At 44.4% G+C, this 27,399-nt stretch overlaps 1 protein-coding gene across 1 annotated transcript in view; it reads left to right on the top strand.

Annotated features, from left to right (window-relative positions):
* LOC116827872 (antigen WC1.1-like) overlaps window positions 1–11,220 on the top strand; it is a 60,571-nt gene extending 49,351 nt beyond the window's left edge. Inside the window, 5 exon segments of the mRNA XM_075061952.1 lie at window positions 1,738–1,833; window positions 7,805–7,888; window positions 9,022–9,111; window positions 10,074–10,217; window positions 11,201–11,220. Coding sequence (XP_074918053.1) covers window positions 1,738–1,833; window positions 7,805–7,888; window positions 9,022–9,111; window positions 10,074–10,217; window positions 11,201–11,220 — 434 coding nt within the window.
* The last annotated feature ends 16,179 nt before the right edge of the window (window positions 11,221–27,399 follow it).

The following is a 27,399-nucleotide window of genomic DNA, read 5'->3' as shown; positions in this document are numbered from 1 at the left end:
GCCTACAGCTCAGCCCCAATGCTGTGTGTTCTCCACAAAGGCTCTGAGCAGTGCATTGCCAGCAGTTACAAGTTATGAGCCAGCTCTCTCTCAGCATAGAACACCGTCCATCCAATGATTCAGTGTTGGTTCTGCCCATTTGATGAATCAAAATGAAGGCCCTGAGTCTGTTTAAACTCAGGCTTTCATACCAGAAGTTTTCTTTGTCTCTTGGTCTCTGGTAACCCAGTTTGCACCAGTCTGTATAAACCACCTTGAAGGCTGTTACTTTTCTGGAGTTGTTACAACCTCAGTGATTCACCTTAAACACACCTCCCACACTCTCCCACCCACACTGTTTTTTCTTCCTGAAGAAGCTGTGGTAACCCTCCCAAATGCAGTAGAACATAAACTATTCATAGATTTAATACAGTGATTCTCAAAGATACTACCTGGGGTTGCAGTATCTGTCACAGGGAGGGGTTCTGAATATCATGAGGAAAGACATCCTGGAAAAGGAACCTAGAGAAATTGGAAATATTGTCAGGGGAAAAAAAAGTGTATTAAAATCGAGCTGTGGTAAATAGTTGTGAAGAGAGTGATCCAGTAGAAAAGACAATCTTAGAAAGAAGTGCAGGAAAGGAGCATTATACTCTATCGTACTGAAATCTCGCACTCGTAGGAGATTTTACTTCTATAAAACACTGTACAAACATTAGCTACCAGCTCATTGGAAAGAAGATGGAGAACGGGCTAACCATCAACATACATGTAACATTCACAACTTTGCAGTAAGAAAATGACTATAATCAGACTTCATGCTTCAGGGCTTCAGCCAGTTACCTGGCGGGGTCTGGAAAGAATTCTGGGAAGCCCTCATATTTGTGTTTTGTTTTTCTTTGTTTTGTTTCTTGGCCTCTTCTGAAGCATCAGACATTAGCTACAGAGAGAGCTGTGACACTGGATGGGCTGGACCAGTCCTCTGAGGTGGTCCAGAGAAACCTCTTTATAAGATATCTGGCTGGTGTGTTTTCCACATGCTCAGGTTCAAACTGATTGTCAGATTTGGGGTCAGGAAGGAATTTTTCCCCAGGTCAGATTGTCAAAAAGGGACCTTGGGAGATTTTCATTTTCCTCTGAAGCATGGAGCATGGATCACCTGCCAGGATTATCTAGGCATCCCTCACCTCGTCAGTTCCCTGCCACTGCAGGGGCCTTGGGCATTGATGGCACCTTTGTCGCTCCTGCTTTCTGCCTGTGGCACACAAGAGCTTATTCTCTCGAGGACTGAAAAGCTTTAGTCTAAATGCATCTTTGGGCTCAAATCTAGGGGTATCTGGGTGAAATGCAGTGGCCTGTGTTATACAGGAGGTCAGACAAGATGTTCTAATGGTTCCTTCTGGTCTTAAACTCAATTTTGTTAAAAAAAGTGTTATCATATTTTGCCAATAAACAGTATCATGGGGGAATAATTATTTAAGCTGCTCCAAAGGGGAATAGCCCAGAATAATGGGATGAGATTAAAAAGGGAACATTTAAGACGAATGTGAGGAAGCTTCCTGACAGCGAACTAGCCCTGGGAACGATTATCAAAGGGCTGTTGTGGAAAGAAACCCTGTCCCCTGGATCATTTCAATTGCAGTACTGGGAATGTGCTGTAGGCTCACATTGGGCCCCGTGGGAAGGGGCTGGATGATCCCATAGGGTTTCCCAGCTCTGATTTCAGTGACCCTGTGCAAACCCTGCCCTTTGTTTCAGGTTCCAGAAGACCCTTGGATTCCTTCTCTGAGGCTGTGTATGAGGAGATTGATTATAACCTGATGAGAGAGAAGCAGGAGATGTTCAGTCGCTCAGGTCTGTGTGTCTCACTGTTAACAGGAAGCAGCTATCTAATGCCCTTGCCATCTGAGGCAGTAGCGTAGCTAGGAGGGTGCAGGGGAAGCAGCTGCTTCCCCTCAGCACATTTTCCAAAAGTGGTGCCTTAGTTTGGGGTTACCATGGTGCCATCAGGCAGGGCCCATGCTCCGCTCTTAAATTTGGCCTGCTGGGCCAGCACTGGGCTCCTACAGGCAAGGAGGGCCAGCACAGCCAGAGGAGCCATGGGGGAGGTGTGGCAGGTGAGGCCAGAGGAGTGAGGGGGCTGACTCCTCAGCCATCATGCCCCATGTTCAGCGCGGCCCCAACATTGCCACGGCTGCCTCCAGCGGTAGCTCGGGGCTCAGCGGCTGAGTGCAACCAGCCCTTGCTAATGCGGCAGCAACAACATCTCCCGGCAGCGGTTCACGGTCCATTTGGGGGACAGGGGGGGAGGGGAGGGACTGAACATCTATTCCCTGCTCACATCATGTCTGAGACTCCAGGCCGCCACCTGCAGGGATTGCCTAGGGCAGGGGTGTGAAGCGGTTACAGAGCAGTCCCACCCTTCAGGCTGCCTCCGTGACCCCACCCCCCTGCACCACGCCCCTCCTTGGCCATTTGCTTGGCCCCACACCCCTGCGTGGACCCTCTAGCTGTCGTTTACATTCCAACCACCTGGAGCTTCCAGCACGCTTCTCCCCTCCCACTGCAGCAGTGGCCGCCCAGCACAGTATCATGGCTTCCTCCGAAGTCGCTTGGCAGCTGGTGAGTCCCGCCCGGGGGCACATGAAACTTTCTTGCCTCTTCTCCCCACCCCCCTCCAACTATACCCTAAAAACTTCCTCAGCCAGGCCAGGCCGCGCTGCACCCAGCCCCCTCCCCCCTGACCGAGTCCCTTCGAGGGGTGGCTCAGCATGGCTGCAGCACAGCGTGGCCAAAGGAACCGGGGTGGGGGGTGCGGCACAGCCGAAGGAGCCAGCCAAGGGGGTGGTGCAGAGCAGCCAGAGGAGGATCCAAGGGGGGCATGGCTAGAGGAGGAGCCAAGGGGGGAGGCGCCTTTTTTACATTTGCTCCTCCTGCATATAAAACTCGGCTACGCCACTGATCTGAGGCCCTGACCCAGAGTTATATCACTGCAGCTTCAGCCCTGTGAGCTTGTTATTGGAACTGGGCACAAGTCTTCATTGCAAAATGTTTTGGTGAAAAATGCACATTCAGAGACACTGAAACATTTCACAAATTCCTGTCAATTCCACCCAATTGTTCCAAATACACACACAACAATTCATTTCATTTCAACACTTTCTAAAGAAAACATTTTTTTTCAATTTTATCTTTCTTGTCCATTAGAAATTTCCTTTAATTTTATCTATAAAAAATAAATAAACAAACAAATATTAACTGATGTCCAAATGATTTCAGTCAACAGTAAACTTTTTTTTTACTTTTTCATTTGCCAAAAATTTCCCCAAAAAGCCATTTTTGGATCAGCTCAAAACAATCTTGGAGTTATTTTGTTTTTCTTCTCCAATGGCCAGAGAACCAAACCATCTGTGTATGTATGTTTGTTTGTTTGTTTGTTTGCCAAGCTGTAGCTCTGGTAGCTGGTTCTGTGTTGAGACCAGCAGTTACTCTTGTAGACTGAGGGAGATGGACTTCCTTCCCACCATACACTGTGAGTCCCAGTTCTAGGGATGGTTAATGTCCTATCTGCCCATCCTGCAGCCTTGGAGTGTAACCAGTGAGGGGTCAGGAAAGTGTCTGTCTGGGACCAGGCTAAACTATCATTTGAGAACTGCTCTGGAGCATTGGATGTTCTGTGCCCTCTTCCCACAGCAGTCATGGTCTTTTAAGTGAGCTCCCTCCTGCCCCCGGAGCAGCAGGGTTGACCTTACCATGAGGTGAACTCAGGCAGCCGCCTCAGGTGCCAGACTAGGGGGGACTGCCACTAGGACCCAGAGTGTAGAAAATTGTGTCTGCTGCTGGTGCATATGTATCGCTCTGCTCTAGATGCACAGAGATGGTGGAGTGATGTGCTGGAGGAAGGAGGGCACAAGAGACATAACAGGCAGGCAGGAGAAAAGGTGAGAGGGAATAAATGAAAGCAGCAGGAGCTGCAGGGAGAGAGAGGAGGAGAAGCATCTTATATACCTCTCTAGAACCCCCAGGAGCCTGGACTGATTAAAACCAGCTTCTCAGGGAGCTTCCTGTTTCCTGCTGCTTCCCTGAACCGACTTGAGGAGAAGCAGTAGCTGAAGGGTAAGGAGCCAGTTAGGTCCTAAGGACGCTGAATCTTTCCTCACTCAGGCCCTGCTACCAGCCTGCTTATTTGTCCCTTCAAATGAGTGTTGACAGCACTATAGCTGGCAGAAACAGCAGTCATGAGTGAAAAAGAAAACGCCCTCTGGGGCAGCATTCAGAAAAAAAGAAAGCAAAGGAAGCTTTTAGCTAAGCAGGAAGGAGCTCTCCTGAGATACATAGACACAAATGTTCACGGTGAGCCTTCCGGTCCCAGTGAGGATGTGAGTGGTGAGGAGATGCCTGATCTTCCAGTTAGCCAGAGTGCAGGTGACCTGGCAGCTACTGCAGCATCCATATCTCCATCTCAAATGGATGTAAACATGCACATTCCTGAAGAAAAGTGTAGATCAGAGAAGAGTGTGGTGGAGGTGGTAGAAACAGCTGCTGCTGAGTTTAGTTCTTAAACTCTAGATGATCCAGGACTATGGACTGACCTGAGCAGTAGTCTGAGGGACTTCCTTGTACTGCATGGGCCACAGCAAGTGAAAAACTTCATGTTCCCCAAAGACAATGAAAATAGACGTTTCCATCCAAAACATTACTGGCGTGAAAACCCCAATGGTGACAAAGTGGAGAGGCCATAGCTTATGTACTCAAAAAACTCAGAATGCTGCATACTGTTTTTGTTGCAGACCCTTCTTGTCTAAAGTTCCAGCCACATTGGCTTCTACAGGAACAAAAGACTGGAAAAATCTGACTAGAAATCTGGCATGCCGTGGGAAGGCAGCAAATCACCAGAGAGCATTCCATAGGTGGAAAGAGCTTGAGATGAGACTAAGTTAAAGGCCACTATAGATGATCAGCATCAAGAGAAGATTGCATCAGAGTCTCTTTACTGGTAAAAGGTTCCTAAAAGGCTCATTGCCATTGTGAGAATGCTTGCTACCCAAAACCTAGCACTGTGTGTGCCAAACAATGGAAACTTCCTTAAAATTGTGGAGCTGATGGCTGAGTTTCATGCTGTACTCCAGGAGCATCTAAGAAGAGTTACCGCCCAAGAAATGTACATACACCACTACCTTGGAAAAACAATTCAAAATGAGATCATACAGTTACTCGCAAAAAAAGTCAAACAGAAGATTGTGGCACATCTGAAGTCAACAAGTAATTATGGCACAAGTAATTGTGGCACATCTGAAGTCAACAAGTAATTATGATGAAGTGGGTATTCATCCATGAAAACTTATGCTCCAATATTTCTGTTAGTCTAAAAGGCGCCACAGGACTCTTTGTCGCTTTTTAAAGATATTACTCTATTATTCTGGACTGCACACCTGACACCAGCCATACGGAACAAATGACTTTAATGGTGTTTTTTGTAACAACAGAACCTAGTGAAAATGTCCCTGCAATGGTGACTGTCAGAGAGCATTTTCTAGAATTTATTGACATTGATGATACTACAGGAGCTAGTATAACAAATGTGCTTCTTGAAAAGCTGAAAGATACAGGAATTGCAATAACTGACATAAGAGGTCAGGTCTACGATAATGGTGCCACATGAGAAGAAAGAACAGAGGAGTACAGACACGGATCCGAGAGTTAAACTCTCGAGCTCTTTTTGTCCCATACAGTTCAATGTCCCATACATTGAACTTGGTGGTCAGTGATTCAGTATCAGCTTCTAGTGAGGCTGCTGAATTTTTTAATGTAATTCAAAGCATCCATGTATTTTTCTCTGCATCAACACATTGATGGCAAATTTTGAAGCAACATCTGGGAATATTCTCTCTGACACTGAAACCACTGAATACCACAAGATGGGAAAGGCGACTAGAGGCATTAAACCTTATCAAACACCAAACTGGGAAGATAGATGATGCCATAGTTGCCATTATGGAGGATAATGCTATGGCAGGAATGTGGAAGAACAGTGGCAGAGGGAAATGGAATCACCAGAAACATACATAACTTCAAATTTCTGTGTGGCTTAGTGTTGTGGCAGGACATACTGTTTGAAATAAATGTTGTAAGCAAGACACTCCAAGGTGTTCTCCTTGACATATCTGGACCAATGGAACAAGTGGACAAAGCAAAGTCATACCTACAGTCTTACCGGACAGATAAGGGATTTCAAAATATTCTGAAGACTGCACAGAAGTTGGCAGAGGAACTTCACACTGAAGCTATTTTCCTATCCATTCAAGAATAGAAGAATCACTGAAGAAGAAGATATTTTGATTACGAGGCACAGGATAATCCCATTAGAGACCCCAAAGAACAATTCAAAGTTGAAATTTTTTAACCAGGTGCTAGATTGTGCAATACAGTCAGCTGAAGAACGTTTCATGCAGCTTAAGGAACACAGCAGTATATTCGGGATGTTGTATGATATTCCAAAATTCCTCACTATACCTGAAGAAGACCTACACCAGTAATGCAGAGCACTAGAGATAGTGTTGACACATGATGGCATGCGCAATATTGATGCAAGTTATTTAGGTGACAAACTGAAAGCCCTTTCAAGATACATTTCAGCAGGATCAACTCCAAAGGCTGTTCTGGAATATATGTGCACAAATAAGATGGCCACACTCTTTCCAAATGCTTTTGTTGCTCTGCGCATACTTTTAACATTTCCTATAACAGTTGCCAGTGGAGAACACAACTTCTCCAAGCTGAAATTAATAAAAAAACACCTATGCTCCACAATGACACAAGAGAGGCTGGTCGGCCTTGCAACCATCTCAACAGAGCATGAGCTGACCAAGACTGTGGACCTTCAGCAGGAAGCAGTTCAAATCTTTGCAACAAAGAAGGCACAGAAAGCACCACTTTGATTATTCAAACAGATAAAAATGCCAGTGTTTACTATGCAGACAAGAAAAGTTACCTTTGCTGTTTAGGCGTTTGAAAGTCAAATGTTACTTAAAATTTTTGAACAAGGCATTTTAAGTTGTTAGATCTTCTTTATTGGGGAAGGTAGCAGAGCAGTACCATGAGAGGAGTAGAACAGGAAGAAGGCAGAATTGAGGCCTTTCAAAGTTTTGGCCCAAGCAATGGGGTATGGGGGCATCATTTGAGCTCCCCGCCTGAGGTGCCAAAATGTTGTAGGCTAGTGCTGTGGAGCACAGAGATCAGCCCAGGTGATCCTCATGACTTTGAGTCATGGCCCTGTTAACCTTTGTGCCATTTTGTCTCAATGTCTGATGGGAACACCCTGTCCAAGGGCTGTGCTGTAGTGGGGCTCAGGGAACATGCTCAGGGTATCTCCCAGCACCACTGCTAAGATGGTTGCAGAATCACAGATTCTGCTCTGGGCCTGTCTTGGCCTAATCTGGAAACACCATGGAGAGTTGATCGCTTGATTCATGGGGGAGGTGGGTATTCACCCTTAAGAAGGAGGAGTCCCCTCTGTGGCTGGGGAGGCCAGGACCATTGTGGAACTTCCCTGGACCAGCAGCCAGAGATGTGCTCTTCACTCACCCCAGTATATTTCAGGTCAGATTATAGCATCGCCTCAGTCACATTTGCCGCAATAACATGGAGATTTCTCTTGGGGAGTGTGTCTCAGCCTCTCACCACTCAGAGTCAATGTGAGTCACCATCTCCTGTAAAAGAAGAAATAGACTGAAACTGGAAATCCTGCTCCTGGCCCCGGGTGTGTTCCCAATCCCACAGTTCTGCTGTTCTCACTGTGATGAATTTCTGGTTCTTGTCTCTCCAGTCTCCTATTCAGATGACTCAGTGGCAAAGCTGCAGTATTACACCGGGGACAGCGAGGGGGAAAATGACCCTGGATCAGAACAAGGTAATGGGGGACGGGCAGACTTAGGCCAAGAGATCCAAATCTAGGCAGATAACAGAATTTCTATGACACTTCTGCAATTGCAGCCATTTCCCCTCACATGGGTCCCATTTTACACTGCTGGGTCTAATTCCACGAACAGGATTTCTGCCAAAATCTCAGGATGGGAACATGTGACCATCTCCTGAGCACACACCCCTGGGACTGATTTGCAGTGACCTCCCCAGGTGAGGAGCTGGAGGAGATAGGTCAGTCTCTTTGGGTGAAAGGCGTCAGTGACCAGCAGGGTTCGTCTCTCACTCCCGAGAAGAGGAATATTGTCCTATATTAGAGAGAGGGAAGATTGTCTTGTGTTATAATTACAGATGGGCTCAGCCCAACTGACTAATGTGAACCTAACAGAACTTTGGGGGAGGGGGGATTTGCAGATTCTGTCCCCAGCTCCAGATGTCAGTTTTGCGGCTGACACCTGTTGCTATAACAAGCTGAAGCAAAACCCTGGATCTGAACTTTCTGGCCTGGGCCCATCTCTAAGTATAAACAGGGCAGCATTTCTACTCCAGTTGCTTTCAAGGGAGTCCATGAATTTGGGCCCTTTGGGAGTTTAGCCTCTGGCTGGGGAAGGAGACATTGAGCAGATGAGCCAGTTCTGCTGAGAAGCTGGAGCGCTGCCAAGCTGAGCCCTGGGCTGTCTGAGAGGCTAGTGGAGAGCAGGAGCTCACAAAGGATCAGAACAGCGACCTCTCAGTGGGAGCTTTAATTCGTGCAGAAGGGAGGTTCCCCCTCCCCAGGATAACAGGAAAATTCAAACCTGCAGAGATCAGCTGGATTCACACTGGCCAGCTCTGGCCTGGCAGTGCCCGTGTCCCAACCTGTTATCTCAGCACAAGCCCAGATCATGCTCTCACTGAAACACATACAAGAGCTGCTGTTGGATTCTGCAGGGACAGGATTGTCCCCTAATTATTTCTGGGATTCCTGTTTCACTGTAGTTCTCTGATTTGCGCCCTTCTCACCATGAGCCCTCTGCGACTTCCCCCTCACATGCCATGATAAACAGCTCTATTTATAAGGGCCACCTGCGCTGAAGAGATGCTGCTGGTGCCAGGGGCTGAGTGTGGTGTTTACTGTTTCAGAGAGAGCTTCCCCAGGGGGGTCTCAGTTGGATTATGATAACGTGGAGGAGCCTGCCTTGAACAACGTCCCCCAGACTTTAGATGGACGAGGTGAGCAGTGAATCAGCCTCCTGGAAGCAACATCACCCTGACAAAAAACAAACTGTATTTCTTTTTTGTTAAGAAAACCACAGAGTTCACCCACCAGTATTGTCTATTGGTGTAACACTGGGGGCGCTGACTGGGTGCATTACAAGAGCTGTGTGGAGGCCCAGGGGTAGGGAAGCGTGTGATGCCCTAGGTCATGACAGAGGCCCATTGCAGGGACTGAAGGAGCAGTTTGCTCATGAGCTGCTCACGCGGTACTTGGCTCAGGTCACTGCCTTGTGACCCTCACTGCCATGAGCACTAGGGTTACTCACTATTTGTAAAGAGGTAATATCAAAGGAGAGACCTTTACATAGGAGCAATATTCCCTGCCAGCCTTTCCTGACATGCAGCTATGGCAGCTTATATACAGCTGTGTCAGACATGCTGTGATGGGGGGAGAAAGGAGAACATAGAGATTTTACACCCAAAGTCCCATTTCTGACCCTTATTAGCTGGCTCAGCTCCCAGTGGTGTCAGTATCTCGGAGACTCATGGCAGTTTATGGGGTAAAACATATCAGGAGAAAGCACTGAAAAGACATTTTAAAATATTATCAAATTTAGGAGGCCAGGAACAAACTCTGGAGAATTCCAAGTCATTTACATATGTAAATATTGTAACCAAATGCCTTGTGGAGCAATCCCTCTGGACTAGATTCCAGTCGCCTCTTTCTACAACTCCCCGTCCCCCTTGTCATCTGGGAGCTCTAGAATCCTCTGAACCAGCTATTGAAATGTATCAAATCAAGGTGATCTGTACATCCCTTCAATCTGAGGGTTCCAGAGAGGGCTCCTTTTACCAGCCTGAGGGTGGAAGGGCTGAGAGATCCCCAGGGACCAGTGAGACTGGTGCATCTGCAGCTTGTAGTTTAATTCTGTCTTCACTGTGAATATTCTCTTAATTACTTCACATCTTCATGTCAGATGCCCCTGCCCTGCCTGGAGATGTCCCAGGGGATGGTTATGATGATGCCAGAGAAGTGTCTGACCCTGAAGATGACCCTGGTTTGTGGCAGAATGATGAGGAAGGCACTGGGGTGAGTGACAGGAACAGGGATTCACAGACAGGTGAGTTTGCGCTTCACAGTGTCTCTACAGAATGGGATGAGTGGAAATGTGCATTACACAGCAAAGGAACAAACCTGGCCAACCCAATGCCTGTGGAAAAAAAAGCATCTCTCCTTCTCTCTTCTCTTCTTTCCCTCAAAGCAGAGGCTTCAGTGCTTGCAGTGGGGACAGGAAAAGCAGCAAGATCCCTCAGTCTCTAGGTTCAAATCCTTGTGTGGCTGCCACACCCTGGATTACTGGATTTCCACCAGTTTACTGTGCATGTATCTTTTGGACAGAATCTTATAAACCAAAGTCCTGTTACTGATGCACATTGTTAAAGAGTCCATGACATTTCCTGTAAAAGTCAGGCTTTGCCCATTATCCTTGGCCATCACCTCTCCTCCCCTCCCTACCCCATTGTGTCATGAGCAGAGACACCACCAGCTACCTCAGAGGAATTGGAGTGGCAATCAAATGTGCATTACTTAGTACTTGATAAGAATAACATGCTTATGTGTTAGCGCAAAGTGAATTATACAATGCCCTTAAGTAAGAGCTACTTCCTGGAAGTGATTGGGTTTTGTACATGCAGTGACAGGTGAATACAGTTCTCACCTGACAACTCTAAATGGTCTGGAAACCAAGGATTTTACTTCCAGAATATGTAGAGATGATGGATTAAAATTTGTCATGGGCCCAATGAGAAGAACAAAGAGGGAACATTTTCTAACCCATACCAGAGAGTGCCCTCCACCATTGCTATGTAGCCATAAAATGTATCCACTGACTATATGTGTCTCTCTTCGTATTTTAGGCAGGATTCTGCACTCTCTAGGGAATGAAAGTGTCTCTGCGACAGAGAAAGAAACCCTGTTCCTGCCTCCTGGAGACACAAATTATGATGATGTGGGACACAGTGACTCTGAGGGATCAGTATCAGAGCAATGTGTTTAGACCAAATAACCTTGGGATGATGTAAAAGCTTTCCCTCTTTCTCTCAGAAATGCTCCCGCTGGCATGATGCCCAGAGACAGTCCCAGCCTGGTAGATAGACAAAGCAGATGTTTCTTTAGGGTTACTGTGAAGTTGCAGGAAATACAAGTGTGACTGGGAAAAAGTACACAGAGGAAATCTCTGAAACTTCCCATTGATTGACCAGGATGGAAGTTTCCTGCTTTTTAATCCCTGTAACTTCTTCAGGTTCAATTTGTGCCTTTTTCTTATTAAATTCTTTCTGAAAGTCTTCCCCATAGCGGAAGTTTTTCTTGCCAGATGAATCGTGCAGTTTCCACAGGGAGATGCTGAGATTGAACAAACCAAGAGACAAGGATGGGACACCTCTGGGTATGGCAGGCTATTTGAAGCGGGTGGGGTGGTTTACACTGAATGTTCTATCAGGAATGTGGTAAAAGTGAGACACCAGCAAGAGAACATTCTGCAGTGAGCAACATGGTTGTTCCTAAAGCAAATTCAGATTTGAAACACTCATTAAATCCAAGGAGATAAATGGGAAATTACCCCTGGGTAAGTCACACCTGAAATTAAACAAATGGAGAAAATAATTCCCCATTAGTGATAAATACAAAGGAAGAATATTTCTGCTAGGAAAATAAATACTTTATAGACAATAGTGACAAGGGGAAGGTTAATCAGAGCCTGGATTTCCATTGAACCGATAAAGCTACAACAAGTAATAAGTCACTGAGTTGTTACCAGAAACCCCAGTAAAACTGATTATGTTCACACAGTGAAATATTTAGTTCTATGACAATCTACAAATATAGAGCTGAGCTGAGTACTGACCAGTGGAGAAACCAGATGTATTCTCTGGATGAATTCTCAGTGAAATCAGTAGCAGAACACATTCAGAGTACATCGTTATTTCACCAAAATATTTGTCTTTTTACCACAAATCCTGCATTCAGTTTGGTCACTGCATCTGTACACAGATACAATGGAGATAGAAAAGGTTGACAGAAGGTGAAAGCAGATGACTGAAAGCAGGAAGTTTGGGAGTAGGGTGGTGATTTGAAGAGACCTGAAATAAAACAATTTACTTTTGAAAGGGAAAAACAAAAGACAACATTATGGCGACATATAATAGAATGTACTGACCCTTGGAGACTGAGGAGAGAAATCTCAGGGGATGTGCTAATCCATTGCAGGGGTTGTGTCTTCAAGACAGATGTGAGGGACAAAGGAAATGACCAGAGAGAGGAGGTGGCCCCAAGGTGGATGTTTGTGCTTTAGCAGGGAACCCAGGCTTCTGACTCTGCCTAGGGCCTGGGAATGGAGCCTTAAAGAGGGAACAGGTCAACTCTCCCCTCTTCTTTCAGGCTGAAGAGAATCCTAAGTTTGGTCAGTCCATCCAGGGGGGTCCCGTTGCTCATAGGCACAGAGAGGAGGTGAACTCCCCCCAAAATGGCACACGCAGATCCTGGAGAAAAGGAAAGAGAAAAGAGAAAGCAGCAGGTGAAGGTGACTGAATAGGGAATTCCCTTGTATAAATGAGCTTTGATAAAATGCAAGGTCATATATATGTGACTCTGAGAAGGATTTATGTGTCATAATGGACAAACAACTCAGCATGAAATCCCAGGGTGATGCTGATGCCAAAATGGCCAACACAATTCTTGGACATATATACAAGAGAATAATGACTAAAAATAGGGCGCTGATTTTATCTCTGTATGCAACCTTGGTAAGACCAATACTGAAATATTGCATCCAGCTATGTTGTCCACATTTTAAGAGAAACAGTGAAAAATTGGACAGGGGGCAGATAAGAGCTATTAAAAAAAGAGCTGAAAAGATGCCTTACAGTGAGAGATGAGAGCTCAATCTGTTCAGTTTATCAAAAAGAAGATCAAGGGCTGACTTGATTCTGGAGCATAAATACCCTCAAAAAGAGAAAATACTGGGTACGAAAGGGATCTTTCCTCTAGCAGAGAAAGGCATAATAAAGAAATTAATGGCAGAGAAATTAAATGAGAAATAAGGCATAAATTTGAAATAGGGTAATTAAACATTGGAACGAAGTACCAAGGAAAATGATGGATTCTCCACCCCACATGGAGTTGGTGGGAGGGGCAGGGGCTACTTAAGCAAGTGCTCTCAGGTGATATAGAAAACTATTTCTCTCATGTGCTTGGCTGGTGGGCCTTCCTCACATGCTCAGGGTCTAACTGATCTCCATTTTGGGGATCAGGAAGGAATTTTCCCCCAGGTCAGATTGGCAGGGACACTGGAGGTTTTTTCCATCCTCTGCAGCATGAGGTACAAGTCACTTGCTAGGATCATTTGGGTATATCTCATCAAATCAATTCCCTGCTATTAAAGAGGCTTCAGGTGTGGGTGCCCTAGTCCCTCCTAGTCTCTGCCTGTGGCAAACAATAGCTTTGTCTCCTGAAGGCTGTAACAGTTTGGTCTAATCCAAGTTGTTGGACTCAGTGCAGGGGTGACTTTGGTGATCTATCATGTGTATGAAAGTTAGACTATTTGATTGTCACTCCAGGCCTTAAAATCTTCACATCTATGTTATGGCTACAATGTTGCAGTGTCTGACCTGTGGTCACTCCAACGCACAGGTGCCCCCTCTTTCAAACCTAAGCACCTCCTAATACTCGGGGAATGGCAGCTGCAGCAAAAGGCAATAGGGCGCTGATAGGAGTAACTTTAGGGACAGTCACTAGCCACAGAAAACAAAAACACTCCCAACACCCCTGCACATCAGGGTCTCTGGCCGTACGGGAGATGGGCCAGCACCCCCAGTGGAAAGGAATGAGAGAGGGATAGAAACACCCAGGAGGGGAAGTTGCATGTTTCAGCCATGTTGGTGTGGGGATACCAGCTAAAACACATGCACTGTACCCACAATCAGAGCAAGTTCACATTGTAAAAACACCAAACCCAAGAGGGATGTGTCAGTCTCAGCCCAAGTTCTGCTATAATCCGTTAGAAACAATCCTGTATTTATTGGGGCAGTTCGATGCTGGAGTACACCAAACCCCTGAAGTGCCGGTCGCGTGCCCGGTACACCTTCACTGGGAGGCAAGCACTGTAGGTGCTTCGGCAGCTAGGTCTGAGGGGTCCCACTAACTGCTCAAACACGTGGCTAAGGGAACGGAGAAGGTTATACACACACTAGGTCCAGAGACTTAAACAGTTATAGTTCACAGGGAGTAATACTGGTAAATGTTTGGGTCTCTGGGACTGTCCAGTTGAGAGTCAGGGTTCTTCCGGCCTAGTGCCTGGAGTGCCCTCTCCAGTCCAATCTCTATTCAAGCAAATTGGACCTTGCAGGTTTCTAGGTCAGGTTGACTTAGTGTCTCTCTTTGGGGCCACTCTTCACTGGCTCCCTGCCCAACTTCTCCTGTTCCTCCATAAACCTCTCACAGACCTGTAGCCAGCAGTTAGCTCTGGCAGTCACAGCCTGATCCCACATGTGGCTCTGCATACAGTTCCTGGGGATTGCCCTCTGCATCCAGCTCTCTGCAGCAGATCACTTGCCATGCGGCCACCACTTCCCACAATAGCCCAGCTCTTTCCTGGTTCAGGACCATTCCCCTCACCTGGTCAGAGGAAAGGGAAGTACTGCGAGGAAGGATCTGGTGGGGGTTGTAGTACCATTGTAGTTGTAGAACTATTAACTAAGATTTGTAACCTGTCCTTTAAATCGGCTTCGGTACCCAATGACTGGAAGTTAGCTGATGTAATGCCAATATTTAAAAAGGGCTCTAGAGGTGATCCCGGCAATTACAGACCAGTAAATCTAACATCAGTACCGGGCAAATTAGTCGAAACAATAGTTAAGAATAAAATTGTCAGACACATAGAAAAACATAAACTGTTGAGCAATAGTCAACATGGTTTCTGTAAAGGGAATCATGTCTTACTCATCTATTAAGTTCTTTGAAAGGGTCAACAAACATGTGGAAAGGGGATCCAGTGACATAGTATACTTAGATTTCCAGAAGCCTTTGACAAGTCCCTCACCAGGCTCTTACATTAAATTAAGCTGTCATGGGATAAAAGGGAAGGTCCTTTCATGGATTGAGAACTGGCTAAAAGACAAGGAACAAAGGGTAGGAATTAATGGTAATTTTCAGAATGGAGAGGGGTAACTAGTGGTTTCCCCAAGGGTCAGTCCTAGGACCAATCCTATTCAATTATTCATAAATGATCTGGAGAAAGGGTAAACAATGAGGTGCAAAGTTTGCAGATGATACTAAACTACTCAAATAGTTAAGCCAAAGCAGTTGTGAAGAACTTGAAAAGATCTCACAAAACTAAGTGATTGGCAACAAAATGGCAAATGAAATTTAATGTGGATAAATGTAAAGTGATGCACGTTGGAAAAAAATAACCCCAAATACACATACAATATGATGGGGGCTAATTTAGCTACAACGAGCAGGAAAAGATCTTGGTGTCATCATGGATAAGTTCTCTGAAGATGTCCACGCAGTGTGCAGAGGTGGTCAAAAAGCAAACAAAAGATGTAGGAATCATTAAAAAGGGGATAGAGAATAAGACTGAGAATTATTATTGCCTTATATAAATCCATGGTTACGGCCACATCTTCGAATACTGTGTACAGATGTGGTCTCCTCACCTCAAAAAAGATTTCTAGCACTAGAAAAGGTTCAGAAAAAGGCAACCAAAATGATTAGGGGTTTGGAGAGGGTCCCATAGAGGAAAGATTAAGAGGCTAGGCATCTTCAGCTTGGAAAAGAGGAGACTAAGAGGGGATATGATAGAGGTATATAAAATCATGAGTGATGTTGAGAAAGTGGTTAAGGAAAGTTATGTAAAGCAGCAGAGAATCCTGTGGACCTTATAGACTAACAGACGTTTTGGAGCATGAGGCTTTCGTGGTGAATACCGACTTCGTCAACATGCATGTAGTGGAAATTTCCAGGGGCAGGTATATATATGCTAGCAAGCAAGCTAGAGATAATGAGGTTAGTTCAATCAGAGAGGATGAGCCCTGTTCTAGCAGTTGAGGTGTGAAAAACAGGGAGGAGAAACTGGTTCTGTAGTTGGCAAGCCATTCACAGCCTTTGTTCAATCCTGAGCTGATGGTGTCAAATTTGCAGATGAACTGAAGCTCAGCAGTTTCTCTTTGAGTCTGGTCCTGAAGTTTTTTTGCTGCAGGATGGCCACCTTAAGGTCTGCTATAGTGTGGCCAGGGAGGTTTAAGTGCTCTCCTACAGGTTTTCGTATATGCCATTCCTAATGTCTCATTTGTGTCCATTTTCCTTTCCGTAGAGACTGTTCCAGTTTGGCCGATTACATACAGAGGGGCATTGCTGGCATATGATGGCATATATTACATTGGTGGATGTGCAGGTGAATGAACCGGTGATGGTGTGGCTGATCTGTTAGGTCCTGTGATGTGTCGCTGGTGTAGATATGTGGGCAGAGTTGGCATCGGGGTTTGTTGCATGGATGTTTCCTGACGGAGTTACTATGCTGTGGTGTGCAGTTGCTGGTAAGAATACGTTTTCAGATTGCAGGTTGTCGTGGCGAGGATTGGCCTGCCACCCAAGGCTGTGTGAAAGTGTGGATCATTGTCCAGGATGGGTTGTAGATCCCTGATGATGCATTGGAGGGTTTTAGCTGGGGGCTGTATGTGATGGCCAGTGGAGTCCTGTTGGTTTCTTTCTTGGGTTTGTCTTGCAGTAGGAGGCTTCTGGGTACACGTGTGCTCTGTTGATCTGTTTCCTTATTTCCTCATGCGGGTACTGTAGTTTGAGAATGCTTGGTGAGATTTGTAGGTGTTGGTCTCTGTCTGAGGGGTTAGAGCAGATGTGGTTGTACCTCAGTGCTTGGCTGTAGACAATTCATCGTGTGATGTGCCCGGGATGAAAGCTGGAGGCATGAAGGTAGGCACAGCGGTCAGTAGGTTTTCGCGTATAGGTGGTGTTAATGTGACCTCCCTTATTTGCACTGTGGTGTCTAGAAATGGACCTCCATGTAGATTGGTCCAGGCTGAGGTTGATGGTGGGGGAGGAGGTGTGAAATCATAGCAGTGGAATTTTTCCAGAGTCTCCTTTCCATCCCATAATAGAAGAACTAGGGGTCACCAAATGAAATTAATAGGTAGCAGGTTTAAAACAAATAAAAGGAAGTTCTTCTTCACGCAGGGCACATTCAGCTCATGGAACTCCTTACCTGAGGAGATTGTGAGGGCTGGGACTATAACAATGTTTAAAAGGGAACTGGATAAATTCATGGTGGCTAAGTCCATAAATGGCTATTAGCCAGGAAGGGTAAAGAATGGTGTCCCTAGCCTCTGTTCATCAGAGGATGGAGATGGATGGCAGGAGAAAGATCACTTGATCATTGTCTGTTAGCTTCACTCCCTCTGGGGCATCTGGCATTGGCCACTGTTGGTAGACAGATACTGGGCTAGATGGACCTTTGGTCTGACCCAGTACTGCTGTTCTTATGTTCTTATGTTCTTAGCAGATCCATCATAGTCTCAAGCATAAGATGAAAGATTCTGCAAACAAAGAAGGTTCCTCTCTCCATATCATTCCCAAAGAGTTTTGAGGTCACATTGATTGCCTCTTTTGTTTAACGAAATAGTCTTAAAGTCTGCATCCATCTTTTCAGCTCCTTTCTGTACTTTTAACTGCCAACTTTAAATAATACAGTTTGGAAACATACTGATTGCCTGTATTCTTTTACCCATAAAAGATCTATGACATTTTATCAAATAATAGAAACTTGAGAAATTCAAAGTGTTTATGAAAAAATTACATTTTTTAAAGATATCTCTGGGGTCAGTAGACCCTGATCCACGAATGTTCAGGCCAGACTGTAGACTGGGCAACTGAAGGGAACATTCAGCTGATAGACAAAGTTTCCCTTTCACTCCCCCAGCAGCAGGTTCAGCAAAGCCAGCGCCACATAAGCTGGCAGGCACCATAGCCAGGACGGGTTGGGTACATCTCCAAAACTTTGGAGACAGCATGGCCTGAGGCTCAGTAGAACTGATACTCTGTAGACCTGAGTCTAAGAAAAGAAAAAGGCTAGACACTGACAACAAGTCAACACAACCCACTTCTTTTCACTGCATATGAGCCATCGGAAATCTGAGTGTTCTGTCTCCATGGAGGAACCAGGCGTCTAGACTGGGCTAGAAAATCAAATATAGAATCTGTATATTGACAATTTTCAAAGTTTTGGAGGCTTTTATTTCAATCAGGGACTGCTTGGCAAGCTGTCTTCCCCTGAACACTTCAAAGGGAAAACATCACTACTTTCAGAAGGGTAGACGAGATCCTCTACCAAATGAATGATATTCCCATACATGGGTCAGTGAAAACTCAATCCCTCTTTGCAATTCTAAAGGGCCTGGAGAAGATCGGCCTAAAATTAAACAATAAGAGTGAGGTAACAGAACTGAGTCAAGTTTCTGGGTCAAATCACTGGTGAGACAGGGATCAAAGCAGACACAGAAAATGTTCAAGCCATAACCCAGAAGCGTGAGGCTCAGAATATCAGTGCAGCATGTCGGTGTGTGGGCATATGAGTCTCCTGGGAAAATTTCTGGAGAAGTCAAAACCTTCGATACACCTGCACAAGGACAAACTTTCATGGCACTGAGACCAACACAGAGCCCAGAATTCAGGGAGATTGTACATAGCCTGAGCATCCTACTGAGTTTAGTCTTATATAGTCTGGATAAAGATACTGCAGTTTCAGCCATTTCAGCTTTCTATGGACCTAGCAAGTTCTCTTTCATCACAGTCACTTACAATGTGGCATCCATCACACAGGCTTCTCCAGCTCTCACCAACATAGCAGTGCTGTGCACATTTACAAAACAAGGTATTATCCCCTGCATGGCATGTAAATGCTTCAGAGACTTCCTTGTAGTCCTAAAGTTCAATTTAGTCACCAGCCACAAGCTGCTAGCTACTCTGCTAGGGACAAAGCCCCCAGATGAATTACCCCTAGCATACAACATTTGAATGATGCTCATGTGGTTCCAGTTTTTAGTTCCTTCTGTAACTGGAACAAAATCTCATGGCAGCAACCCACTTTCCAGAGCTGTCACTCCAGGTACCCCTCAGCCAGAGTTCAAGCTGGAGAACCATGGATCAAGTGCTCCCTCCCAGGCCTATCAGTGTAAAGCACCTGTAAAGACATTAATCACTTCAAATGTGGGGTGTGAGTGAAGCTCATGCAGACATACCTGAGCTAGCTTTAGTCCAGTGTTTCCCAAACAGTGCATCCCGAACCACCAGCGGGTCATGGTTCTAGATGGGTCATCATGTCCAGGCCTGGATTAACCTGTCACAAGACCCTGGTGTAGGCAAACATATAGTTCTCCTGGCCAAGTGCAAAAGGGAGGCCCTCAAGCCCCTCAAACACCTGTAGTGTCCAGCCCCTGGACCCTGGACACTCTCACTATTCACAAGAAGCAAGGCAACTCAGATTAGCAGTTAGACCTCAGATCACCTCTCCACTTATCTCACAGAACTTATATATGTTCATAGTGAAGTCAAGTATAAGTTTATTTAACAAAGATAGACATTCAAACATTAGCAATAGAAGTATTGGAAACAAATGGTTACATATACAACAAAATTGCAACATGCATTCTGGAGCCCAGGCTCAATTAACAAGACACTCTCATGTCTTGTAGAGTAAACCCTTGCAACATTTTACAGCCAATCTAGCTTTGAGCCTCCTTTCATGAGTCAAATACTCTGTCAGCTTGACTCCTACATGAAGGCTCCAGCGTGTTCTTTTGCCACTCCCCTCCCACAAAATATACCAGTCCCATCCTTTGTCTTTATTCATAAACAGGACATTCCCCTGCTGTTTTGTGTCATCTGTCAATTTTCTCTCTTGCAGATTTTGCAAACTTTCAACTTACTTTGGCTCAGTTTTCAAATAGGCTTCCACTGTGAGGCATGCAATACACCATATAGATAACCAGAAAGGGAAACAGGTGTCTATTACTTAGTGCCTGAGAGGAACATTTCAGAGGTATGTCACCTCTTGGTGATCTGCCTTAGCTCCAGGACCTTAAGAACATATTTTTAGTATAGATCCATAACTCCTTAAATATCATCTGTACATACATTTCACAATGACTATGATGACCAATGGTATACTGGCTGTTGGTAGAGACCTTACCTGGCACCCTTCAGAGAACTATGATTAAGGCTACGTTTTAGTCATGGGTATTTTTAGTAAAAGTCACGGACAGGTCACGTGCAGTAAACAAAAATTTATGGCCTGTGATCTGTTCAGGGCTTTTACTATATATCCCTGACTAAAACTTGGTGGGGGGGGAGGGTGGCTTGGGGGATGCTGCAGGTGCTCGGGGGGCACAGCTTGGGGGGCACCATGGGTCCTCATGGGGGTGCAGCCAGGGGGGTGCTGCAGGTGCTAAGGTGCCCCCAGGCCAGGCACACCAGCTACTACAGAAGTCAAAGAGGTCACAGAAAGTCACAAAATCCATGACTTCTATGACCTCCATAGCAAACACAAAGCGTTAACTATGATGCGTATATCGGACTGAGGGAATCCCCGTGAAATACAATGCACCATTGGGTTCCTGAGCACATCACCTCCTTGCCTCAGCATTGTCAACTGGCGCATGGGGGTCATAAAGCTGCTCGATTGTGGCCCTGCTGCCCCTCCATCATCTGTCATTATCAGGGATCCTAGAAATCTGTTTGCCATAGAAAAATGAGGAAAAGCACAGAATTTTCATTTTTACAGAGGCTCTTTAGTTTTTACATTTTGTGTAAAAATGAAAACAGATACAGTTGTGGAAGTGGAAAAGGGGATAAAGGGAATTTGAACACAGATATCTTAGTGTCTAGGAATAGAGCAAGAGTCAGGCTAACTCTTCTGTTCAATAACGCGAGACTTTAACCCAGGGCCTGGGTGAGTGGGAAAAAACTGTACGGGACATTGTTTTGATCTTGTGTTAGGTAAGAATGGAACATAGACTGTAGCAGGAACCACTGAGAAAAGTAAGATATCAGGAAGGAATATGTAGAAACAAGACGCGGTTGTTGATCATTATTGTACATAACAAAAGGTATAAATGCTTGACTTAATTGTTTGTCTGGAGGAGACCTGCCTAGGAAGGGGGAATCCCTGTCCATGTGCACTCTCCCCCTTGCAGCTGCTTGAGAATAAACTGTCTCTGACATGTTGCAAACAACCTAAGAGTGAAGACTGTTTTCTTCCACACAGTCGACTGAGGCCACATCAAATAATACTGCTGTACAGCCAAAATGCTTCTGAAATAAATGTAGTCAAACTTTACTAATTCTGGGTCACTGAGAACGAAAATGATGCTTAAAATTGTTGATTGGCTCTAGTCTAGCTGTTGGGCTCCAGACTACAGCAGTGGAATCTCCTGGCAGGTGATGTTAGGGTTTCCATGTTCCGTGACCGTCAAAAGGATCTTGTCCCATTCTTCTTCATGGAAGGTGATCTTGTAGCCTGCAACAACATCGATGGTGTGATGGCAGCCCTCAACATCGTTCACGATCCAGATGAGTGGAGACTGTTCATTGATTCATCGAAGACGAGTCTTAAAGCTGTTTTGCTGCATAATGGCAATGTTTTGCCATCAATTCCAGTTGGTCATGCAGTCCATATGAAGGAAACCTATGACAACATGAAACAACTTTTGAGGTGCATAAACTATGACCAACATCAGTGGCAGCTTTGTGGCGATTTGAAGGTTGTTGCTCTCTTGCTTGGTCTGCAGACTGGATACACAAAGTACTGCTGTTTTCTCTGCGAATGGGATAGTCGTGCAAGAGATTCCCACTACATCAAGAAAGATTGGCCGATCCGACAGTCATTAGAGCCTGGGAGGAAAAGTGTTCAGCATCCACCACTTGTTGAATCAAGGAAGATTTTGTTACCACCCTTACACATCAAGCTGGGTCTGATGAAGAACTTTGTCAAGGCCATTGACAAAACACAAGCAGCTTTCAAGTACCTCCGTGGAAAATTTCCAAGGTTAAGTGAAGCTAAGATAAAGGAAGGTGTCTTTGTTGGTCCTCAGATTCGTGAACTTCTTCGAGATGATGCATTTGACCATGCACTGCGTGGCAAGGAAAAGACGGCATGGAAAGCCTTCCAGTTAGTGGCAATAAATTTTCTCGGAAACAACAAGGCAGACAACTACAGGTTGTTGGTGGAAAACCTCCTCAAGGCATACAAAAGCCTTGGTTGCAACATGTCACTAAAGATACATTTTTTGCACTCTCATCTAGATTTTTTTCCACCGAACTGCGGAGCAGTGAGCGACGAGCACGGCGAGCGATTTCACCAGGACATTGCAACAATGGAGAAACGCTATCAGGGCAAATGGAGCCCATCAATGCTTGCAGACTATTGCTGGACAGTGACAAAAGATGCTCCATTTAATGAATACAAGAGACAAGCCAAGAAGCGCTGAGTAGACACTGAATAGGACTAAACTATGTACATAATAGTTTTTTGCCTTTTGTTTCATAATAAATTTTATTTATATAACCCTTTTGCTGATTTTTAAAGTGTTACATAAACAGGACAGGTGAAATATTATCATGTAAAGCAACCATAAACACATGAAAAGACCTAGGTTTACAATTTATGATTAAAACTCTATCTATACAATATACATAGACATAAAATGTAAAAACTTAAATATCTTAGAAACAGTAGCCAATCAGTTGTTTTAATTGTCATATTTGAATTCAGCACATCAAAATACATAATAAATACCACATTTTATCTCTGAAGCAGACGATTTCTCAAAAATTGTAGACCAGTGTAATCAGAACTTCGGCTAATCAGGAGAATCTGCAGGGCTCGGGCTGTCAGCTTAAAAATTATAAATATATCAATAAAACATTATGTCTAACTGATACCTATATATATTGTGGTTAGGGAAACTAAAGTTCAGCATTTCATTTTAATCATGGAAAAATGTCAATTTTTATGTTTTTTTATCAGAGAATTTGGGAGGGAGGGGGCGTTTATCATGGAAAACTAGGATCCTTGGTCATTATGAATAGGTTTCCAGAACAAATCTGAGAGGTGCCATGACACTATGAGTCAGGTTGCAATGCCACTTACTAAAATTTGGCCCAGGCACCCCTTTGACATTATGGAGTAGTGGACGGGCTGCAGCTGAGAGGCACCCAACCCCATATGCCAGGTCACAATGCCCAGAGAAGGGAGCTAGGCCCAGTCTCACAGGACTGGAACTGCCACTGCAGGTTGAGTGTGGGGTGGGCTGGCTATCCAGCCCCCGGACTGCCACACTGCACCAGTCCAGGATTCAGGCTGCAATGCTGGGGTGGAGGGTGCGTATAGGTAATAGCAGGACACAAAAAAAGCAAAATACAGTTAGTGGGTTGCCTTAGCAACAAGTTGAGGAACCGCCGCCCTAAACTACCTAAATAGTTAACGGCTCAATAGAATTCATCACCACGTGTTTTTTGAAAGAGTTCCACACCCTGTTTAGAGTTTATGTCCTGCCCTCCGTTCCCCGTTTCTGGTCGTGTACACATTTGACACAGTTGGCCATTTTGATTTTCTTTTTTTTTTATGTGGGAATATTGTGTGCCTGTGTTTTGACACGTTCATCTAGGTTTTGAGAGAAGCCAAAAGTTTTTTAGAAAAAAATAAAGCTTAGTTCGAAAGAAAGCAGCAAGAGCGTGTATCACTGAACAAAGGGCAGAGAGAGGCTTTTAAAGAAGAAAATAAAGGTTAGTCTGAAAGAGAGGGGGGAAAGGAGTTTTGTTTGTTTGTTTGTTTTTTAAAAGGACCAGAACTGAGTGCCCTGTTACTGAACACAGGCTTTTAAAAGGGCTTGAGAGAAAAAAAGATTATTTAAAAAAGAGAAAATAAAGCGGTTTCTTAAAATATAAAGAAGAGAAAAAGCCTGGATCACTGAGCACAGGGCAGAGAGGGTTTTTTAAAAAGCTTCAGCAAAAAAAAAAGGTTATTTTGAATTAAATAAGTAAACTTAAAGGCAGGTCATTAAAAATTTTAAAAGAAGCAAATTAAAGATTTCTTGTTGGGTTGAGAGGTTTAGTAAGGACATGGCAGGGAGAGGTTTTTAAAGAAAAAGTAAAGGTTAGTTTGAAAGACAGAGAAATAAAAGAGTAAAAAGGTTACTAATAATAGAAAAATTTGAAATAAATGTTAAAAAAACAAAAGTTTTATTAAATAAAAAGAGAAAATACAATGGTATGTTATTAGGGAAAAAAGTATTTTTTTTTGGTTGCGAGAGAAAGTATACATTATTAAAAATAGAAGAAAGAGGAGAAACTAGAAACAAGCAAGGCAGAGGACGTTGTTTTAAAGGTTAGTAAGCACATGGCAGAAAAATCCTTTTTTGTTAGTGAGCAGAATTTTAAAAGCAGAACACATGGCTGGTTGTGTGTGTGAGAGAGAGAGAGAGAGAGAGAGAGAGAGAAAGAAGCAACCAGCTTACCCAGCAACTGTCCATAGGGAAATGATAACTATATTAGTGGCTGCAACCGTGAGCATTGGGAGCAAACGTTACCTCTCGGTCAGACCAATCAGAAGCTGTTCTATAGCAATGTTGTAGAATGCATTTTCCTGAATCAATCCTATCATAGCACAATTTTAACATAAGAGCCATCTCTCTCCCCTCCGACCCTACTCTTCCCTTCCCTCTGTTTGAAGATATCCCATCATTATCTAAAGAAACAGAACCCTTCGCCTCTTTTGCTAACATGCCCTGTGACAAAAACTGAATACACAGACAAGCTTTTTAAAGTTTTTCCCAAAGGACAACTTTTGTAAAGAAATTATACAAAACACACAAAAGAAAAAAGCAGCTTCTGGAAAACGGGATAAAAGATTAGAAGTCTGTTTACACACACACACCCCACCTCATCACACCCCACCCTTTTCTAACTTTTTAAAGGCAACAGTTCCGCCTAAAGCCTTTAGATTTATATAAAGCACGCACAGGTTGACTTAAAAGAGTTAAGGCTTTTTACCAGAGATAAGAATTCTGTTTTCTTTAGTTTTGTAAAGGATGAATGTTATTTACATTATAACAAAATATTTTTATTAGAAATAATGCTTTATAAACACAAAAGCCACTGTTTTGTGACTGCATGAAGTTAATTAAAGGGAACAGATGTGTAGATTTCCAAGTCTCCTGATTACAGGAATGTCAATGGTAAGGAAACAGCAATATTACCATTTACAATGGTTTTTTAACTGCTTAAATGGACTTAATACATAAAATAAGAACTTTTTTACAATTAAAGTTTAAAGGAGCACAATTATGTAGCAACATACCTACTCTTCTTTTCATAGAAGAAAAAACTGAGTGAATCACCCTGACCCAACCTTATACTGAGAAACAGACCCCTTCCCCTCTTTGTCACCCCGTGACAAAAGCTGGCCAGAATGTAATATGAAAAATTTCAACATAAAACAAAATAAAACCCCCACAACAGCTTGATTTTTAAAGTGATGACTAAAGAAACAAAAGAGACATCTTTTCTAACCAATTAAAAATATAAAATAAAGAGAAGAAACACCCCAGGGTTAAAACCACAGGCCCATAGTAACAGCCAGTTTAATAAAGTTATTTAAATCCAACAGTTTTTAAAGTTTTGTATAAAGGCTTTTGTGTACAATTTCACAATCTGATCAAAATATAAACCCGTACTAAGTTTTTTTTAAAGAAATGAAATGATTTACCACAAAATCACCGTGTGGTGTTGTGGTTTGTGAGAGGGGAAAGTCAGGCATGTCCCAAACATGTTTCAACATATCCAGATATGTCTGTCTTGCTGTGAGTTTAAAACGTGTATCAATAAAGCACATATTGATTTTTGTTCAAGTCTTTTATGTTACACTTTTAACCACTGGGCCTTCTTTTATTAGCGGATACATTTCTAAAAGGGAATGTTAAAAAAGTGATTGCCGTTGTTTATTTTGTTGCTTATAGGTGTAGCCTGAAAAGTAAAAAGTGCTTTTTAATCCTATAATGTGTATTGGGTTGGGTTTTACTTCTGTAAGAGAATCAACTCTGGAAAGTATAAGGTATAAAAATAATACTAAACTAAAGATGCAACAGCACCCATCCTCCTATGTCTTTAAATAGAAGCTTCTCCTTATTTAGGGAGGGAGACTGTAGCGAGACGATCATCCGCTTTTGCCCGGAAGGCCTTAAGACAGCACTGGGAGAGGCCTGTGGCTGGGACGGCTGATTGAGGAAGCAGCCGCAGCTGGGCCATGCCCCAGTCAGGTCACATCTGGCCTGTATAAAAAGCGCTGTGAGCCAGAGGCTGAGAAGTCACTCTCCAGGCTGGGAGAGAGCAGAGCCTGGCTGCCAGCAGAAAGGGTACTGGGAGTGGAGCAGGGCTGGAGAAAGCCAGAGAAGCAGGGGAGCTCAAGGCTGGCAACTCCTCAGGTTGCAGTGCCTGGTCCATGACCCATAGAGGTACAGGGAGGCAGAGGAAAGCAGCATGTCCGATCCCCCTTGCCTATGATGAGTGGCTTTTACACTGCAGTCTGCCCCAGGGAGCAGGGGCTTGGTGATGACTGGTAGTAGCCCAGACTGAGGCAAGGTGAGGATTAGAGGGTTGGGGGTTTCCCACAGAGGGGAGATCCATAGAGACTGGTGGGGGGTATTGCCATGGGGCAGCCTCTGGGTAAAGGGGCACTGGGTCCAGGAGGGACAGGGAGGCCAGTGGCAGCAGGACACGGGCCTGCCAAGGGCGCTCTGCACTGGAAAGAGCTATTTCCCTGAGACGACCAGCATGAGGCGCCACACAGGTGAGTCGTCACCCTACCACAGAGACCAACGGACTTCTGAAGCGTTAGCCCTAAACTGTTGGCTAAGAGTATCATGCAGACATTGTATGAAAGAGGATGAGTCATTTAAATAGAGCTGATGATTAAAGATGGCAGAACCTAGAAGGCCCAGGCCAACACCAGCAGTTAAGCTGCTCATGAAGAGGTGTTATACAGGCGATGTTGTGGGACCTGAAGAAACAAGCATTCCATTGATGCAAATAGTGGGTCATAGGGGCAGGGAAACGGGTGTAGCTGATGATGACTGGGACCATAAAAATAATGGAGAGGAGAAGCACAAGACCAGAGCTCTGAGCCAAGATTTGTTTGCAACTCTGGATCCCAGCCAGGAGAACTGAAATGATTTAAA

Source organism: Chelonoidis abingdonii, chromosome 1, assembly GCF_003597395.2.
Source record: "Chelonoidis abingdonii isolate Lonesome George chromosome 1, CheloAbing_2.0, whole genome shotgun sequence".
In the NCBI taxonomy this organism is placed as follows: Eukaryota; Metazoa; Chordata; order Testudines; family Testudinidae; genus Chelonoidis; species Chelonoidis abingdonii.
Note: the sequence above shows the minus strand (reverse complement) of the source record. Positions and strands in the feature narration are given on the sequence as shown.